Consider the following 20,998-nt stretch of genomic DNA (forward strand, 5'->3'; position numbering starts at 1 on the left):
TCTGTGTACTCCCCTGGCTGTGTTTATCTGTAACTCGGTGTTGAGTTTGTGCTTTGTTGACCAGTGATTTTTATCTAGGGACCTGAGTTCCTAATGAAGAACACAAAGATAGAAATAATCACCTTCTTAGCTACCTCGTCTTTCCCACAGAATAAAGAAAACCCTTTATCTAGAGGGATAAATTATCTGTTTCTATCTGTTTCTGAACGCTACTTTGGATTTGTAGTTACTCCAGGAATATTATGTATATAAACATATTTTAATTTTGTTCATTTGCAGGTTAGAAACGACACTTTTAATTTGAACGGTATTGGAATAATCATGAAAACACCATCCTCTAAGCACTGTTTTCTACTTGAATTCACAGTGTTTTGTTTGAACGCTGTGTTTACCAAGCTGAGCAATAACCCGCCTTCCTGGAAAATCTCCAAACAGTGTTATCTATAATGGCAGAGATGGAGCCCTCTTAACAACTCATTCTTGTTTAACTTGTGCAGTGAAAAAAAAAAAAATAAAACCATAAAGCAAAGTACACGGAAAACACATGAGCTAAGGCATTCCTGCCACTAACTAGTGTACGGCTCATAATTCTGTTACTAACTTTTATAGAATCTCCTCTTTGTTATTTCTCCTTTTCCAGTGGGATTCATATTTAGGGCAGTAAATTGCAGTATTTGTTGCTTTGTTTGGGCCTGGGGAAATGACATAGCATGTCAGTACCGCTTTCACGTCCCAGTATGCCAAAGAACGTATAAATGTCAAGTATTTTTAACCTCCACATCGTCACTGTGGCTGGATCCCAGACTCCCAGTGTACGCTTTGTCTCTAGCGTCCGTCCGCACTCTTCCTGAGTCATTTCACTGGGGAATAACAGAGTTTTCTACTCAAACGCTGTTTTACGTTTTCACACGCTATATTGATTCCCTAATGTACTCAGAGGCACACTAACGCCTTCTCTCGATTTTTACAGATAATCATCCTAATTCAATAGAAAAAAATCGATTAAAGTATTAATAAGTGTTTGCGAGGTAAATCTGTATGCCTTTGAAGTTATTGAAACCCCTACATTTTTTTTTTTTTTAATGAACGTGCTACTATTTGATGAGGTTCAAAGGCGAGCAGTTGGGAACACTTACCACTTAAGTCCACTAGAGGTCTCAGTTTGTATGTGTATGGCTTTCTCCCAGTCCCTGCCCCCCCCCCCCCATCCCAGGGAAATCTGAGCAACTGTTACTGTGAATGCATCTGATAACAAAATATTCCCCAAAAGAACAGCCACCATAGCAATAATGTGACCTGTGAATCCATTATAAACTATAGAAAGTTTTATTTTTAATGTTACATTTTTATTATGTAGTTCCTATTACAATCATATTTTCAAAATGTTTTATGAATTCACAGCATTCATTGTTTACATGAACACAAAGAGATGCCAATGTTGTTCAATGGGAAGTGTGTCTATGATGTTTTCTAGTGCATATTTTTAAGTATTTTTATTCTTTGAAAGTTTTATTCTTTTACATAAGGCATATTAATCTCTAGAGATTCGCCTCTAGAGAACATATTTTGAGCTGCCTAAGTGCTTTCTGTCTCTTATGATTATTAATCTACAGCTCTAGAAGACTTGGAAGGTCACTGGTCGTGGTGTATGCTAATTAATTTCTAATTTATTCTGGAACGTGAGCCAAAAAGGGAAAGAACATTTGGTTTAAAGAGCATAGGCAAGGTACACTGTGGGTATTGTATTGAGCATTGTATTAGTCATTTCTAAGTTGCTGTGACCACAGTACCCGACAGAAACAACTTGTTTTGGCTCACGTGTCTGGTAAGTTTCAGTCCATCACCACAGGGAAGGCATGGAGGAATTCTACTGTTTGGAGGAACCCTACCATTCACAGAATTGAGAAATGTGGAGGATTACCATTCCTGTGGACACAGGACCAACGGAAAGGCGGGAAGAAGCAGGAATAACATACACATAAGAAATCGCCACTCTGATGGTCTACTTTCTGTAGCTAGGTCCCACCTTCCAAAGTGCCCAGAACTTTCCACCACCAGCTAGGGACCAACTATATAAATAAGGAACCAGAAGGAGATTCTTCATATTGAAACCATAACAACCAAGTAAGACAGTAATTTCCACCATTAAAATGCAACTTCCATGCAGCAATACCAATTCTCCCAAAGTACGTCTATGGGTATTTGTTAATTAATTCATTTAAAAATACATGTCTCTTCTTTTAATTCAGTACTTCAGAAAAACACCTGTATTTTGGTTGGGATTCACCTCTCACAATATTTGCTGCTCTTTCGATGTTTTTGAACACATGGATAATTCGGCTGTGTAAGCTTTTGTTGGATTGATAATTCATCAACTTCCAGGACAATGGAACTTAGATGGTTTCTTATTACCAAGGAACCTTCTTAAAGTGACCGGGACATTGTGTTTGAAAGTGAGAATTGGGGTGAGGAAATGGAATTTTCTAGGAAATGGTTTCCATGTGCAGTGTAGCCCAGATATTACCAATGACAACAGCAGTTATTTCTCCAATGTGACTGACGGGCAACTATATAAATAACAGCTCATCCATTGTTCACTTTGCATTGCTTCTTGAAGGGAGCTTCCCAGTTTAAAAAGATGGGAAGGAACTCACAATGACTTTGTAGGTTTTCATCTTTCCAAAGTAACTTATAACCATAAATGAATTAACTTTGGTAGCAGTTAGGACACTGAATTCCTGACCACACATTAACTGTGACAGTGTTTTTAGTTTGTGGTTCATCCTTTCATGAAACCTATGTATTGGCCAGTGTGAGTAAATTTTCACTGAGTATCTACTAGGTATTAACTATAATTCTCAGAACCTGACAGAGATCAAGACTGTAAAAGAAAAAAGGCATTGTTTTATTATTAGAAAACAGAATGTTTGGAGAGAGACAACAAAGAGCATAAAATTCTTCTGAGTACATCTATGCATTTTCATGTCTGCTGTGGAGCTTAGCACATAAAAACAACATAGTTCAAAGTGAATTTCTCCCAGGGATTTTATACTAAATAAAGTTCATTTAAAACAAGCACATTACTTTCTTGGTAAGTAAAACAGCACTAAAATAGGTAGAATTCAAAACAGTATCTTTGAAAGGAAATTGCCTTGGCTATGGTAGGGATAGGCGAACGGTCTTTGTGTATATTTGTGTGATGAAGCCAAATAGCAGGATCTAATCGATCTTATACAGTTATAGCTTTCTGTGTTGTTTTCAAACTAGCATGAGACCTTAAAGGAAGAGAAAGGACCTTATATCATAAAGATTAGAACCAACCATCTATCTTACTTCGTCAAAGAAAAAAGTTCTTCATGCTGAGAAACTGTAATTGACAACTAATCAAATTGCCACATGCCAGCTTTCTCTCTGTAACAAGATTTTGACAATTGTTTGAAGTGGGTTCACTTTGAAGGGCTTTAAACAGCACAAAGATCTTCAGTGATAACATCACACATAGTCCCAAAGGGCTCTGGGTTCCTCGGTGTCGTGAGTCTTAGTCATCATAACCTCAATACATCTATTCCTAAGATACTGTTGTGTACATGGATACTACACATTGTCAAGTGTATTCTCCCTGGCTCTATGTTTACACTTCATTTAATAGAACCAAAGACACACTTTACAGTATAGAGTTTGAAGCACTTCAGTGAGTAGGAAGTGTGTAGCCAAGAAATTTAAATGTTTCTCTAGGTGAAGTCTGAAATGAGATGTGATGATTATACTTAAATCTAGAATTACCTTGAAGATGAGTCTCTGGGTGCATCTGTGGAGGACCTACCCTGCATGTGAGCAGTACTGTTCCCTGACTGTTCCCTGACTACATAAAAAGAAGAAAGGGATGAACACCAAATGAGCATGAATATTCATTGCTCTTTGCTTCCTGACCATGGACGCAGAGTGACCAGCTGCCTCCTACCCCTGCTGCCTCTCCTGTGAAGGGGTGTATTTTTGAAACTTCGAGCCCAAATAAACTCTTTTTTTAAAAACTCCACTCAGGCAAACCCAAGATATTTGGCACAGAAAAGTTATGAGCTAATCTGAGGCAGAACTGGACTGTGTGAAAAGGGTTTTTAATATAAATTTTAGGCACTAAGGTCAAGACAAAAGTGGCTCCCCAAGAAAAAAAACCATGGCATGGGCAACACTCTAGATCAGAGGGATGAAGGAAAGTAGAGTATCTTCACTATGCACAAAGTTAATAGTCTTACTGAAGGTTCTCAGAAAACATGTGGGAAAGACAGAGATCCTACCCAAGGTCTCATACTTTCAGATATTGAGCGTGGTTCATTGCTACTTCAATATAAATATCCATATATGAAAGGGATATTAACGATTCGTTGTGAGTCTTCACACCAAATGTTGGTAAGTACATTGGAATCTCTGCTTCTCAGTTAGCAGGCAGCTTGGACCAGATTCCATGGTGAAAGGCTCTTTGTCTTTCCCATATTCCCATAGAGTCCCTTGCCTTTCTATCCCAATTCAAAGATCTCTGTCAAAAGGACAGAACAAGTACTACATGACTTGTCTCCACATAAAAACTTTCTGGAAAGAAATTCTAAAATTCACCTCACTGTTAACATGTTACCTTAGTATCTACCACCAACGCAGAATCAGCAAATTTTACTGTAGTATGAGCTATTGATCTAAGCATTTACAGACAGGTGTTATAGAATTTGATCCTTATCCCACTGGTAAGAAGTGAGTTCCCATTTAATTGGGAGAAAGTTGAGCCAAGACTTGAGCTTAGGCTGTCCAATTCCCTATGAGACAGGGCAGAAAGTCAGAGAAAATAAGGATACATGAGTAAGGGGAGGAGACCCTCACTCTAGAGTTTAGACGAGGCCTGAAGCTGAGCAGCCAGGATTCCAGCACAATTAACAACGGAGGCTTAATGGTTTCCTCCCTTCCTAGCTGCAAACCGGCAATTTTCTAGGAATCTCAATGGTGTGGTAAATTCAAGATTTCAGACTCTTCAGATCCCTGAGGACACTAGAGGACCTTCTTGAGAATCTCACAACCTTGGGACTTGAAGCCCAGTGTCCAAGAGAAGTATAGAGAATAACTTGACCATTTCACGAAGACGAGGCAGAGAGACTTTATGATTTCTGGAATCCTGAACCATCCACATCTCCAGTATGTTAAACGTTGTCTGCCTGCATTGAAAGTGGATTGTCTCCGTTCAATGGACTGGCCAGGGTGCCAATCATAGACACACTTAGACACGTACACAGCTCATATGCACAAACCCAGCATATTAAGACTATTCTAATGTATTTCAATTGTCTCTGTATTTTTTGTTTGTTTAGTTTTAAGAGAGGTCTTGTTTTGTAGCCTTGGTTGATCTTTAACTCTTTATCCAATGATAAAGCGGTGGGATCACAGGTGTTCAACATCTCATGTACTCTCCAGCCTGTTTCCTAGAAACATTCATAATTTATGAGATCAAGAGTTTTCTAGGTGTTAAGGATTGTTTACTATTTTTTTTTTAATATTTAAGGGCTTCAAATGCACATGCATGACAATAAACATTTTTAAGAGATCACAATGGCATAATTTTAAGCATCCAATTTTTGAAGCTGGAGGTTAGGAAGTTGACAGAGCAAAGATAAACAAGATATTCTGCAAGTTTTAGCAGGCCTACAGGCTGAATTTGGAAACCAAATTTAAATGTGTACATAAATTCACACCAAACTATGATCACTGTTAGTTGCTTTTCCTTTCCATATTATCACTACTGCTCACTCATAGGACGTTATCTTTATTTTTTAATTACAAGTTAAAAGATTCAATTAACATCCAATTACTAGAAGATATTATCCCACTGTTACAAAGAACATTTCTGAATTCCTTGTACTTTATTTAGTAGACATCATCTCCACGGGTCTTTAAGGGCAAAAGACCTTGTTCAGGGACACACAGCAAGTGAATATTTTAGATAGTGGTACCTTATTGTTTAAAATGAAGGCCTCAAGCCCATTTTCATTTGTCGAGAATTTGTTTATCAAGCCCTGAGACAATGTTTGCTCCTGAGCTTCCTTTCCCCTCTTTGGAATACGTGTACCTTTTATTGTCACCTCTGTCATACTCTGAGAGGACAAGATATGCAAGCCCAGGTTCTGATCCAATTAGTAATTTTGGTGAAAACTTTGGAGCTAAATACTCTGAGTGTCCCAGAACCAAGTAAGCCACCTGGAAACAAGAGAAAAGTTAGATGAAACTTCCAATGCTTCTTCAGCTCAGCGGTTGTCCTGTCCCTGAATTCTTTGCAGTGCACAGCTTTGCTTTCTTGTGAAATGCAGATCAGTTCTTAGGCCTCTTGAAAGAAGAAAACGAAAGACAAATTTCATGAAGGAGATTCATGAGAAGAGCTACAGACAAAAAATAAATAAATAAATCAAAGATCTCCCAACCTTGCCTATGTGTTAAATCTTTCAGCTGTATTCCCGAGTCTGTAACTTCAGTTCTGTTTTCAGCCTCTCTTTTAAAACTTTCTATCTCTGGCTGCTAGAAAGAAAGGGTCTAGGAGCTTATAATACGACATTGTCAAGTTTACATAACCAATGATACTGTTCATGGTATGACTGTGGGATGGCAAGCCGGTTGCTTCTTCTATTAGGTTGACACAGATACTTGTATGAAGTGACACTCTGAAGTGATCAATTGCCTCCATCAGACTGGTAGTTGATAATTGACATGAAAAGGCCCAGTCCATAGTGGACAGTGCCACCTCTGGCAAGCTTATTCTGGGCTGTATAAGCAGACTGAGCAGGTCAGTTAACAGCATTCTTCTATGGGTCGTGTTTCAGTTCCTGATTCCATGCTCCTGCCTGGCATGAGCTCTTGACTTGGCTTCCCTCAAAGATTGGCTGTGATCAGGATATACACACTAAATAAACCCTCTATACGAGTTGCTTCTGGTTGTGGTGTTTTATCACAGCAGTAGAATGTGAACTGTGATGTCAGTAAGTCTCTATGCATTATTCATTTCATCAATTGTTTTGTTGATTTAGATTCATCTTTATATACTCCTTTGGGTCTTGCTTAAAATTCCAATTTTTATAACGTTATTTATTCTCTGGAAATTTCACAAGTAAATTTACATTTACTTTCTCTCCAAGTCCTGACATGCTTTCTGCTTGACCCTTTAGGTCAGTGGGGTTCACCTGTGAGTTTTCTAATTTTGAATGATTCAGTTTTACCTGGCTTTTCAGCTTTTCAGTATTTCTATGTCTTCTTTGAATTCAGATTTCAAATCCTGTCTTCATTTATCATTTCACTTAGTTGTTTGGTTTAGTCAAAAAAGGGTGTTGAATCCCCTGTAATTGAGTTACAGATGATTATGAGCTACTATGAACTAGGGAACTGAACTAGGGTCCTCTGTAAGCTCCAAGTGCTCTTAACTACTGAGTTATCTTGCCAGGCTCACGTTCTGAGTTGTTGCTTGTTACATCATCTCCTAAGGCCGCTTAAGAAAAAAAAATATCTCTTGGTGAAAGTTCAATAAATCTTTTAGTGAATGAGGAAGGTTCAATAAAGGACTTTTTCCTGTTATAGGTTTTCATGGCAATATATGAACCTTTGATCGGGTATCATGTGTGGAAGACAGCAGTCAGGGTTTATGGGCACATATTTTCCTAGTCGCTCTCCATAGGAATTTGTACCATACTAAACGTCAAGTCAATGTTAATAAAGGTTGCAGGCACATAGCAACAAGGGCTATTGGATTACATAGTCAAGTTTTGCATTTAAAGGCTTATTCAATGATGTGTAAAGACTTTAGTTTTGTCTTTAGGTCTTATAGCTGGCATTATAAAAAGTTAACCCAATTAATGTCCCTAGTACCACTACATTCATTTCATTGCTAAGAAACCAAAGCTGAAGTTAGCATCTTGTTTGTAGGAAAAAATATGATGAAGAATCAGAAATGTCAGTAATTGAGTACATTGTCAGTTTTCTAGCAATTTTCTGAATGCTACATAATAATGAAAATAATTTGAATTTGTAGTTACTTATGCACAACTGAGTTGTCAAAATACAATGATTTACAAAAGTCTAGAGTCCTAGATTTCTAGCAAACACACTGGTATTACTCTTGAAGGAGGAAAAGATTTCAAAGTGTTAGCTTACCATTCATATCTGTCCCAAATGTATGAGGCACTGTTGCTACTCAATACCTTAAGTGTGTTCATATATTCTTACTTACTTGACATAAATAAGGGAGGAAAAAAAACCAAAAATGCATCTATAAGCTGAATCATTTTCCATTTACTTTTATCACATTGGGGATTGGCAAACAAGCTCACAGAACAAATCTGGCCCATCATTTGTTTTTGTAAATAAAGTTTTATTAAAACACAGCCATGGATAATTATTTACATGTCATTTATGGCTGTTCTCATTCCTACAAAAGCATTCGCTGTCACATGGTTATGACAGGAAATTTAGCCTACAATACCATAAATACTATCTGACTCTTTACAGTATTTGCCAACCACATTAGTAACAATCTTATCACTAAAGACACCATCAACTTCTTTCCTATTAGTATTTCTACAATCAAGGAATACAGTTCATTCACCAAAATCGTAAAAACTGTCTCAAAATCCAATATTTGTGTCTCATCAGATTTCTTGCCCAGGAATTAATCCCACTTCAGAAAATAGACATACACATTCAAAAGTGTTCTTTTATTGTTTCTAGTTAACATATATTGTATAAATACTCTATTTTATATGCAATTTTACAAAAGCGATATAACTTAAAGGTTTTATCATTAGAAATAAATGTATAAAAATAAATATGTTATTATAAGCATTTATTATAATCTATAGTCCTTCTTAGAAGGAACAAACAAACCAATACTTATAAAGTACATATCATTCATAGTAACATATTTTACTATATACATATACATATGGAAACAGTCATATTCTCTCTCAGTAGAAGAGCTGAACAGACATTCACCAGGATACGACTGTCGGACAGCTACCAGGAGTGGACCTGCTACCCCTCAGCAGCTTCCCATGTAAGACAAGCGATCTCCACAGTCCCAGTCTCATGGGACCCTGTTTTCTACACCCCATTGTTAATGTGGCATGACATTGACATGTGTGATATTACTGCCTTTTGTGAAACATGGATTATCTTTAATATCCACAGCCCCCGAGCGCTGACCTTGGGAGAAGACAAGGCAAGAGACATGTTGCTCTTTGTGCTTCCTTGAGGTTTTTTTTTTTTTTTCCTTTTTGAATTGATGTACATTTTATAGATAGGTGGATTGTTTCTACCTCAACATGAATTATAGCTATAAAACTGAGAGGGTGTAAGAAGGAATCATGAGCCATTTCACAGAGGCGGGCCTTTCTCTGTGTTCAGCAATCTGAACATTTCACTATTGGTAGAAATGACGTATCAGCATTCTCTGAAACGCCAACAGTCAGAAACTTCCAATAACGCTCTTGCTTGTACCCTTCTGCCTGCCACCACTGCCAGTGACATAAAGTAATCCATGTCTGAAATACAATCTCACCTTTCCTCTGCTTTGCCTTTCTCAACCCCCATGATACACAGCATCTAATCAGCACTATGCGACAGGGCTTGCAAAATTTCTCCCAGACTCTGACAGTTGTTCCTGCAATAAGTGGATCAAGAGAAATACTAACGCTCTGGGGCTACGTATGGTCTCTCAGATGCTAAAAGTTCTCATTAACTACCTCATCCAATTTTAACTGGCAGGATCGTGTCCTGGTCTACCCCTTTTGCTATGTTACCCCCTCCCCACCCCACCCCCCACCCCTACGCCTCATTGACAGGCCTCCCTGGTTACTGGTTTGAATCGTGGGATCCCTTCAGCGCTCTGATCTCAGTGTATCAGCCCTCCCACGCTACCTTCTTCTCAAAACTGTTTAACTGCACTCTGCCAGTGTGCAAAAGTCAATGTAATGCTTTGGCTTCTTCAGAGGGTCACAGCTCTCGTTTGATAGCACTCCCCCATCATGGGACAGACATTTCAAGGTTCTCTTCTTGTAACCCTTCCCACAAGTTTTGGAACAAGGTGACCAATCCCCCACCTGCCAGTGTGGGCAAGGCAGGTCTGCACAAGGTCTGGCACTGGCTGGCTTCACTTCTTTTGCGCACTCGGAAGCAGGACGCCCGTTAATGTCCCTGCATTCAACCACTCTTCGCTGCCAACCGGATCCACATGACTTGGAGCATTCCCCCCACTCTCCAATCACCCACTCTGAAAAGGTGGGAATAGCGTTGAATGACTCCCTCTTCTTCTTCACGAAATAGGTGTATTTGATTTTGGGTCGGAGGGCGTGGCCCACCATGAGAACCTGGATCGTTAAGGGTTCTTTGAGGGGACTGAAGCTTCGGATTCTTTCCAACGCTGCCGAGGAGCCACTGTATCTTAAGACAGTACCTCTGTAGGTGAGGTCTTGCTCTAGTGTGGACAGAGTGAAGTTTCCATTCAGGATATAGGTACCATCTGCTGCTCTGAGGGCTAGAAAGCTGCCATTGTTTCTGGACCCCCGTTGGTTCCGGTGTTTCACTTCAATGTTGGTGGCTCCAGCAGGAATTGTGACAATGTCATGATACCCAGGTCTGTGGACAAAGAAAGTAGGCATGTCTTTCAATCAACCGCATTGCTTAAAAACATGCAGTTTTACCCTTTTTTTTTTTTTTTTTTTTTTTTTTTTTTTTTGAGACAGGGTTTCTCTGTGTAACCTCTCTCTGGCCGTCCTGTAACTTGCTTTGTAGACCACATTGGCCTCTTACAGAGATCTACCTGCTCCTGCCTCGTGAGTGCTGGGATTAAAGGCATGCACTACCTTGCCAACCAAAAAAAAAAAAAAAACGCAATTCATTTAAATGCAACTTTTTCCTTATAGGTCTTTTAATCCCTGATTAATCAACTACTTTGCTTAAAAATAGGCAATTCTTTTAACTATGACATTTCCTCAGTCCTCAGAATGGTATATCAAAATTAGAATGTTTTTGTTTCATATTTTGATTAATTAATTAATTTTAGGTTGTTGGGACGAGGGTTCACTTTTAGCTCAGGCTATACTAGACCTCACTATATAGTCTAGGCTGGTCTAGAACTCACAGTAGTCATCCTCCCAAACCCTGGAATTACACGAAGTATTTGGGGTTCTTCTTTTGTTTTTGTGTGTTTGTTTTTTGAGACAGGGTTTCATGTAATCCAAGCTGACCTCGATACTCACTCATGTAGGCAAAGATGACTTGGACCCTCTTGTCACTGTCTCTACCCCCCATGTCCTGGGACTATAGGTACATGCCAGGTTTTATGCAGTGCTGGGGATTGAACCCAGGGTCTTGTGGATACTAGGCCGGCTCTCTCCCAGCTGAGCTACATTTCCTATTCCTGAACTCTGTGTTTTGAAACTCACCTTGTGCTGGTGACTGATCCTGATATTTTCTTGCACGTGGAGCCATTTCCTCCACAAACACCACATTTATCGAACTTCTTCTTGGAGTCGATGATGTGATCACAGCCAGCTTTTACACACTGTCCTTGCACACAGACGGAAGTAGAGTCTGGACTACAGGGAGTGCCATCTACAACCTGTGAAGACAACATGTGCCTGGTGGTTAAAGGTCTAATGTGAAGGAGGCTGAAACTCTCTCTTCTTGGCTCTCTCTCTCTTTTCTGATGCTGCAAGTATTCTCTCCCTCACATGCCACACATTACCACCCTTCATTGTGCCTTTTTCAATAGCTACCTGCAAAGTTTATAAGGGTCTTGATTATTTGTTTACTGACACATCCCCCCCCCCCATTGCCATGGCCAATGGAAGTAGGGCTCATGGTCAGTTTGATTGTGGCTCCAGCTTCAGTGCCTAGAATTACATGCTGCACTTCATAAATCACTTGCTAAATATTTCATCTGCAATACAGATATGTGTTCCTATCTTGCAACGCTAAGCATCCATGACAACCTTAAACAAATTTAATTTGATTTTCTGCTTCAGAGTAAGACTTATCTCCTCAGCAAAATATCAAAAGAAAAGGTGAGTCTCTTTGTTCAAAGTACACGCACCAACAATGAATTTTCAATACTTAGACTCTCACCTTAATTAGTACGTTTGTGTGTGTATCCAGTAACAAGTACTTTGGACTAGTTTCTAAAACTCATGGATGCTGTGTTAATATATAATTTATCTAACCATGAATTGTTGTCTATGAAACCTAGTTATACAGGGAGGCAGGCTGTTGAGTTTTCAGAGGGAGATTCTTTGGAGGTAAAGGAGCAACCTTAAACACATTCAAGACTCTCACATGCTCGCTAGCTTTAACCTTCCTTCCCAACTGAAAGCAACACAGATCCCAAAGCAAGGAGTTACTCCTGCATTCAGAAGTAATCCAAAGTCAAAGCTGAATGTGCGGGGTTAATATGTAAAGAGAGCGCAAACATTTGCATGAAAAGGCAGAAAGCCAAGGCCCTTGGCTCCTTAGCAAGTATACAAGTGTCAAAGTATCTACCTTGGGCTGCAAAACATAGAAGTAGCCAATGCCTTTGGCTTGACAGATGAGCTTGCACCTGTCCTTTGGTGAGACGCCAGCATACTTGGGTGTCCACTCCACAGTGGGCTCGTTCCCAAAGGAAGCTTTTGAAAACTCATTGTGCGCTTCACATTGCTCCTCTCTGAACGTTTTTCCTGAAGAGAGAATGATAGGATGATGTTTCCAGTCTCCAACTTTCACCCACACATGGGCTCATCTCCTTTGCCCTGTTTCTGCCAGCTGAAGTGCAGTATGACTCACCATTATTGTCTGGACAGTCCTCGATGTTACAGGACCTGTAGCGCACCCTTTTGCCTTCACAGTACTTCCCTCCATTTTTTGGCACCGGGTTGTCACATTCTCTCATTGTGTACTGAACTCCTCCACCGCACGTTCTTGAACAGTCTCCCCAGGGTCCCCATGTCCCCCAGCTTCCATGAACAGGAGTCTAAATGGAGGCACAAAATGTCATTGTTAGAACCCTAATGAGACTTTTGAGGGAGTTAGAGAAAACGCAAAACAGAGAATCAATGCTCAAAATACACTATCATCTTGTATCCCCACTATGGGACACGGGACAGAGGAGGTTGTCTGGGCAAAGAACCTTAACTATCAAATTGTTCTTTCCAGTTCTGAGTTGTAAACAAGTGCGTTTCCTTAGGAAAACTCACAGCAAAGTGCTTCATGTCCGTCTTGTTCACACACTTGCCACTGACACACCATTTCCCTTCTCCGCAGCTGCTACCATCTGCCCAAGGGAAGTGTTTGGTTTGGCACACGAGTAAGCCGCCGGAGGTACCAGTGCACCAAAGAGTAGAACATGTGCTGGCCGCATCTGGGCAGTGCTTGGATTCTTCTCCAAACGTAAACTGACACTGACGGTTGGCATCGTACATGGTGCCAGGGAGATCAGATGGGAGCTTGATGGGGTTCTGGGGCTTATCCATCAAACATTCCCCTGCATAAGCACACACAAAAAGGCAACTGTTAATACATAGCGGGTGAAAACATGCAAAATGGGCTGATTATGGCATTACAAGGTATTTGCTGTGTGAAACAATACATAGCTACTTTCCATTGTAGCACTTTTTAGGAAAACCGATGCCAGGGAGATTTTTTTTTTTTAATTAAGACATTGTCTTCAACAGTGTACTTGTGGGTTAACAATGGCAAGACGTTATTATTCTGTTCAAAACACGAATACATAGATTTTGGGGAGCAGGAAGCCCTGAGGATAAAGATCTGCAACTGACGATCTAGACAGAGAAAACAATTCTGCAAAGGGGAAAATGAACTAACCGATCAAGAACCATGTAGCTCGTTTAAGTACAACCCTATAGGAGGAAGGCTGGACACCGTCCAGAGCCAGCGGCTGGCGCCTTACCGTGGCCATTATCCAGGAATGCTGTGACCATGTAGGCACTACAAGGAGACCAGGGCTGGCTGTGATCCAAGCTGGAGAGCATGGAGGCCATCAGATGAGAGTCCCCACTCACACCATTGAAGCTGGCGCAGTGCTTTGCATCATCATGCGGCATGTTAAACACGTGGCCTGGGAAGCAAACAAGACCCACGTTAAGACTCAGTCATTAAGCCCCACTCATTTCTAAGCAGCTCATTTCTGCAGGAAGGGACATACTGAGCACACAACCTGTTTCAGGGATAATATCTACTTCGATCAGGGCATGTAAAATTGCCAATTGTCTTATTGCGTTGAATCCATGCCCTGAGCTCAACTTGGACCCCGAACCCAGCTTACCCAATTCGTGGGCCGTGGTGAAGGCAGCTTGCAGACCGTCATCTTCTATCACTGAACAGCTTCTGCTGGGGTCGCAGACAGTTCCAACATCAGCCATCCCGAGAGTGTCACAGGTGTGGGAGCCACACAGATCCTACAAAGAACCAAGGGAAACAGCTCTTCAGCCCAGTCTTCACAGGTGCTTCGGAGCTTCTCCGTTCATTAGTGTGGGATCCCGAGAAAGACCACATGTCGCTTTAAGCAAGACCTCCTCTAACGCTGTGTGAGTTGAGACGTTGAAATTAAAGCAGAAATAAGCAAGACAGGTTAAGCTAGCCCTTTAAAGAAAATTGATGAGGCAGTACAGAGGAGATGGCCTTTTCATCCATCGGTATGCCACCAGGTGATAAAGTGATTGGTACCATCTCGTCTTACCTGTCTGGTGAAAAGAATTGCTGTGTCATAGTGCTCTGGATCCCGGTCACTGGGAGGGTTGTGTTGCTTCTGCCAGCTGCAGAAATTCCGCAGGGTGAGAGCAGCATTGGAGGTAACTTCTGGTCCCTTCTGCTCCTCATAGATGACTAAGATCTTGACCACCACCAGGCTAATTGAATTCCTAATGCTAGGGTGCTTGTAAAACCTGGCTGCCACCGAGAATAAGGTGAGGAGGTAATGCTTAAGGCCACTGCCGTGGAAGTCAGCCATGGACTGGTCAGCCACGAGCATGGTTTCCACATAACGGGGGCTGGACACAAATCGTTTTTTTCTTATGCTTCCAGGTCCTGTGAAGAGAAAAAGAAAGTTTGCTCGTGGTCAGTCTCTCTCAGAATAGTGACCTTCCTGGAGTATATTAGGAAAGTTAACCACGTGGAAGTAAATAAAGCTGAAATATACCTGGAATAACAATAAAACAAATATTTGCGTCTTCTAAAAACTGGCAATGCTATTTTTAAAAGCTTTTCGTTTTGCTTTAAATAAAACAGCAACAACAAAACAACAAAACAACCAACATGGGCTCCTTTAGAGTGATCAAACTGTCGATGTATGTGTCAGCAGGGTTTCTTTCCTGGCCTTTGAAAATCCACAGCTTGAGCAAGGCAGTATGGATATCATCCTACCCAGCTGTACTAAAAACTTGGCAAGGGTAGCAGGCAGAGGGCCCTGAGTCACCCTTTCACTATTGAAGCCAGGGCTGAAATCCTGAATGAGATCATCCTGCTCCACGTGGAAGGCACAGGGCAGGGCGGGGGGCCTCTGCCAAGGGGCGGGACTTGAGGAATCTCAGTCTGCAGGGTTAAGCTCTCTCATTCAAGGGGTCCCTGGGGGTTTGCTTCTCTATTCAGTCCCGGGCACTAGGACCACCCACCCTGCCCAGCCGTCTGTTTCTGCCTCCCCCTCACTCCCATTGTCCCGGGGGAAAGCAAGTTCCTGTCTCAAACCAGGGTTGCCTATTTGGAAAACGGTCCCCTCCAACGGCTGACTGAGATTCAACGGTCAGAGAAGTCTTAAAGTGGGCTATAACCCATCAACCTGTTCCCAGAAGCAGACGGGAAAGGGGGAGAAATCTGGAAAGGGACTCGTAAGGAAGAGAAAAAGGACACAAAGAAATTTGAGCGATAAAATAAACTAACAGCTTAGTAAGTACTGAACACAGTAGCGGCAGGGGAAAGTGTGGATCAGCCTAGGCTTGCATCTGGCGGCGCTGGAGAGCAGAACCTTGGCCGGGAGAGGGAGCGCAAGTCCCCAGGCAGAGGTAGGAGGCGCGCGGAGGCGGGGCGAGTTGGGCAAAGACCTCCCAAGCTGGTTCTGCTCAGGGGCCCGGGCGCCGCCAACCATCCGGGTCAGCCTTTCAAAGAGGGGAAGGAGACAGAAACCCACAGAACGGAGATCGCTGCGCCGTTGCCTAGGTTCCTGAACACACATCGAGGTCACCATCGCTCCTCCAATCCGCCCTCCTGTGAGCGAGCGCTGCGCGCACATACCGAGTTTACAAAACTCCGCGCGAAGCTACAACTTAGCCTAAGTGAACTCATACATTCACTAAAGGAATTACAGGACTGGGGAAAGATTCTGGAGTGTGAGGAATCGGGCTACACACTTCCCGGTGGAAACACTCAGCCCCTTATCTGCAAGAACTCTGAATCTTCTCTTCTTAAATCATTAACTATTTGTGCAAATAAATGTTCTATGGGGGGGGGGTGAGTCACGACCCAGAACCACGGCAGCTCTGAGCCCTTCAGGTCCAGAAGCAAGCTACAATGTCCCCTCAAGTCACGGCTCGTAGAGAAGAGAGGTGGATGGAGATTTAAGTGTGTGTGTGTGTGTGTGTGTGTGTGTGTGTGTGTGTGTGTGTGTGTGTGTTGAGGGGGAGGGGATATCTTTATACCTGTTGGCTTTCGCGCGCCTTGCGGAGTGGGGTCTTTCGGCGGCCACTGATTGCGGGGGTCTTGGCTTTCTGATCGCGAGTCGCCAGTTGGCAGGGTCTCGTCGTCCATGACACCGCACTTGGCTCCGTCGCTGCCCCGCCGCCTTCGCCTCAGGATGTGGAACTGCGGCGGTGCGGGTGACTCCTCCTCCGGGACGGCGGGGACCAGACGCTCGGTGGCGACCTCGGGCGCTGGCTGGATGAAGAACTCCTCGCCGTGCAGGTAGAAGGCACCTCGCACGCCTTCGCAGAGGCTGAGAGCTGCGGCGGAGCTGGGGTCACCATTCACCGTGCCAGAGTAGAAGCAGTGCGCCAGGTCCCCGGTGGGGTCCAGATGCTGTGCCTCGGACCCGGGACTGCGCCCCACAGTCTGGAGGGTGAAGCCAGGAGCCAAGAAACCACTGTCCGGCTGCAACTTCAGGTGCAGTTGCTGACCAAAGGCGTCCAGGCGGAGACTCGTGGTGGAATCGTTGCCCGGGGAGCGCTCCAGGGAAGGCAGCACCAGCTCCTCGTACTCCTCCGCGGGGCGCCCTTGTGCTCCCCGCACACACAGCAGAATTACTACGGAAGCGCACAGCAGCAGCAGCGGCGGCGGCGGCGTGGGGGAAGACGGAGGGCTCCGAGATTCAGCCGCACGCTGGACGTGCCCCATGACGGAGCGGGGCCCCTGCTTGCGTGACCCCAAAGGGACTGCTGGCTGCATGACACCCACACTGCAGCGCAGCGAAGCCTTGCTCTGGTTAGACGCTGGCCGGCTCCGGATGCTTGAACTTCACGATCGCTTGGATCTGAAAGTCCGCGCAGAGCCGGCAGCCAAAGCTCCCTCCCGGTCACTTAGAAAGAGGCGCTTTGGATCAGGCGGCGCGCGGGAACGTTTTATTCCGGCACAGAGTTGGAGGCACCGCGCACGGTTGCAGCTGCCAAGAGGCTGCTGGAGGCTGGAGAAGCGCTCCGGGGCTGGGGGACAGGTCCAGGAACGAAGCCTGGGTTCTTAGTCCTCCGCCTCGGCCGCAGTGTGCCCGGATCGGAGCAGGGATCTGCTCTCTCCGCGGTGCTGTGAGCTCTGCCGCTTGCAATAGCACCTGGCTCTGAGCTGCTTCCCAGCGAGTGCAAGATCTAGGCAGCCCAGGCAGCCCCTTTATAGCTACTTAGGAACCCTCCCTTCTCCCCCCCCCTCCCATCTCTGCGACACCGCCCCCTGATCTCAGTTGGTGCTAAACCACGCTCTGCGCCGCGGGGCCCGAAGGGGGAGGGGGCAGCCTCCGCGCTGGCCTCACGCCACCGCTCGTCACTCTGGGGGTGTAAGACGCCGAAACAGAGCTATGACCAGCACTTTGTACAGCCCGGGCTGCTCTGGGGAGAAGGGTGAACTTTTAACATCATCTCTCGGCTGCAGATTCCTGGACCACCCTGCTTCCTGTCACCCTTCCTGTGCCCCTCCTGGGCAGCAGTCTCCACCAGAAAGGGTCGAATGGGAGAGATCCTTCACCAAGATGCCCCTGCGCCTTAGCTGCCCCTCAACTCCCCGCCACTCGAAGTTCGTTCTTCCCCAAAGTGCGGTTGAGCTAAAGCTGCCCTTTCTTTTAAAACAGGCTCTCCTCGTCTCCATCTCTCTCCTACCCTTCCTTTCACAAGTACCTGGGCTTCCTCCCCCCCCCCCCCCCAGCTTTTCTTGGGCTCTGTGTTTCTCAGGAGGAGTGTTTGAGTGAGGGAGCCACGGGACACTTCAAGGCTCTGGATTCTAAAAATCCACGTGGAACGACCTTAACAGTTTCCTCAAATCTCAGAGACGTCTGGGGGGCGCGGGGGGGGGGTTTGTCCTGGTTCTTTCCTGAATAGGCGATCTGGAGGCAGCTTCGGTTCCCTGGAGACTGAGAAGGGACTTGTACTGTTCTTCACTGGAGAAGTAGCTCCCGCCCAGTCCACGTCCTTCCAAAATCTAACAGCAGCTGCTGCAGGCCGCAGTCCAGGCGGACAGATGCGTCTAAGAGCCCCACTTTATTACCAGGGCGAAAACGGGGGTGCGGGGAGGAGGAAATCGGGTTCCTCCTACCGGGAAGGGAAAGGCTGCATCCGCGTTACGAAAGCGACAAAAGCTGAGCCTTTTCTACCCGGGGCCGCTAAGAAAGAGCCAAGAGGCTCCTCTACTGAAAAAGAGGGAGGGGCTCCGTGACCCAGAGGAAGGAAATGGTTCACAATGCTCTCACTGGCGGAAAGGCACTAAGACAATGTGGAGAAGGACAGCTCCAGTCCCGAGGCAGCCTGGCGCGCTCACACCGCCGAGCTCTTCTCTGTTCTGGGCTCCTAACTTGCTGCCCCACCCACATCTGTTGCTCCAACCGCTCTTAGTTGATCACGTCCCCTTTGCTCCTCCTCTGCGGGCCTCAGACAGTCCCTTGGAGTCCTCCAAGGCGTCCTTGTCCCTCTTCCAGAAGTTTTTGCCAGGATACTTTCCAACGTCTTTTCTCCCAGGGTTCTAGATAGCCTACATGAAAAAAATATAAACAAAAACGTTGTTTCCTACTCCAGGGAAGATCAAATGAAAAAAAAAAAAAAAAAAAAGAAGGAAGGAAGGAAAGAAAGAAAGAAAGGAAGAAAGAAAGAAAGAAAGAAAGAAAGAAAGAAAGAAAGAAAAAAGAGCAAGTGCGTGCCAGAAACAAGGCTACTTCAACCTCCTCCAAATTGCTAACACACTTCCTGCTGCTGGTACCCACCGAAGGAGCCCTGTCTCAAATCTAATTTTGGCGTCTTAAGGTCACACTCATAGCTGAACTAGGAGAATCAAGCAGGCTTGAGCTTCCCCCAGGAAACTTAGATGTTATCTGCCTTCCTTCCTTTCGGCCTCTTGATGGCATTCTTCAGTTTAAATGACACCCACAGTCTGGAGTGGGCCCCATTCATTTGTCTGATGCCTTGTGGGGGCCTAACTGTGTGCAAGAGCCTGCTTCACAAGTGGGCTTTCCTGAAAGTGGCCCAAGTTCCCAGTCGGCCCACTTTGTTTGAGAGGCATCTCCATTTTCTGTTATGCTGTTTTGTCTTATCATTCCATTTTGTGTGACTTCCTTCCTGTCTGTTCTCTCTTGTTTGCCAACAAGCAAGATTAGACACTTGTGCGAACAAATACAAACTACGGTTGAAGTTCAGCAGTGCGACTGCAATACAAACCTCTTCCTTGCTTAGAAGAATGCAGCAAAGCAAAAAAAAAAAAACCCAACCAAAAGTTAGGGGGTGAACACCCAAGGTACTTGAGGCAGGGCTAAGGGGCTGGAGTTCTACTAGATCCTTAGTGTATATGTGATCTCCGTAAGTTGAGGCGGCGGGAAGGGAAATGCACAAGACCACCGGAAAAATCAAAGTGTAATATATTTCAGTCTATCTACTCTCCCCCAGAAACTTCAGCTTTCAAAGCTTGTCGTTGAGCCCATTTCTACTTCACGTGTGTTCTTATTGGAAGGTATTTTCATTTGGGAGTACATTTTGAATCTCAAAGGGGTTGCTTCAAATCCATTATAATTTTTTCATATTTCATGTTCTGTATCCAAATAGGGCTGGAAAAAAAAAAAAAAGCACAGAGTTGGGGGTGGGGGAGGGCTGCCAGGAACATGGCTTTTATATTCTCTGTGTTTCTCTCCAGATTTCTGTTCTTTTGCATAATGGCTTCAATCTGTTGTGCACCTGTAGTTCTGGGAAATGATTCTTCGTTAATCGCTTCAACAGAGACATGGGTGTTGGAGTTGCCAGTTACTAAACTGAAAAACTGCACATTCAGAAGAGTCTGAGACCCATTTAACATTTTAAGGCCAGCACTCTTCGGGTGCTTGAGGCTTTTGGCACACAAGCATATACCATATGCACATATTTATAAGTAAAATATAAACTGGAGGAAAATATTCTATTTGAGTGAAGAAGCAAGGTCATAGGGTTCCATGGTGACAATGGAAATGTCCTTGTAGGAAGTTTCACAGTGTTACTGTGTACAGGCATGCAGAAATAAATGCCTGTGCTGTGCTAACCCCTGCTCTTTGTATTTCTGGCTTCCTTCCTATAGAGTATGTTTCTTCGTATGCGAACCTGTAGAGTTTAACACAGTTTAACAGCTAGATTTGAACACATAGTTTTGTAGTTTGCAGAGATGACCTTAAAACCATTCACCTCAAAATGAAAAGTTTGTCAAAAGAATGTTTGTCCTTTCTGGACAGACTGAGTCCCTGAAAAAACAAAACAAAACAAAACAAAACAAAAAACCCATGTGGATTTTAAAG

At 43.9% G+C, this 20,998-nt stretch overlaps 1 protein-coding gene across 1 annotated transcript; it reads right to left on the bottom strand.

The window, feature by feature from the left end:
• Window positions 1–9,848: 9,848 nt before the first annotated feature.
• Window positions 9,849–17,554, bottom strand: Adamts1 (ADAM metallopeptidase with thrombospondin type 1 motif 1). The gene is made up of 9 exons (XM_051191800.1): window positions 16,698–17,554; window positions 14,747–15,093; window positions 14,333–14,465; window positions 13,958–14,125; window positions 13,245–13,531; window positions 12,835–13,021; window positions 12,553–12,728; window positions 11,460–11,635; window positions 9,849–10,650 (listed from the first exon to the last, which is right to left on the bottom strand). The coding sequence occupies exons 1-9, from the start codon at window positions 17,437–17,439 to the stop codon at window positions 9,951–9,953; spliced, it is 2,916 nt and encodes a 971-aa protein (XP_051047757.1). The 5' UTR covers window positions 17,440–17,554; the 3' UTR covers window positions 9,849–9,950.
• Between the last annotated feature and the right edge of the window lie 3,444 nt (window positions 17,555–20,998).

This window comes from Phodopus roborovskii, unplaced genomic scaffold (genome assembly GCF_943737965.1).
Source record: "Phodopus roborovskii unplaced genomic scaffold, PHOROB, whole genome shotgun sequence".
Classification (NCBI taxonomy): Eukaryota; Metazoa; Chordata; class Mammalia; order Rodentia; family Cricetidae; genus Phodopus; species Phodopus roborovskii.

What these genes read in the sequence shown, in the direction of transcription:
- Adamts1 (XM_051191800.1), bottom strand. Translation starts at nt 17,439, where the DNA reads ATGCAGCCAGCAGTCCCTTTGGGGTCACGCAAGCAGGGGCCCCGCTCC. An exon ending in ATTCCTGGATAATGGCCACG is followed by an intron (nt 13,532 to 13,957) that starts GTAAGGCGCCAG and finishes GTGCTTATGCAG; the next exon opens with GGGAATGTTTGATGGATAAG. An exon ending in GGATCAGTCACCAGCACAAG is followed by an intron (nt 10,651 to 11,459) that starts GTGAGTTTCAAA and finishes CTTTGTCCACAG; the next exon opens with ACCTGGGTATCATGACATTG.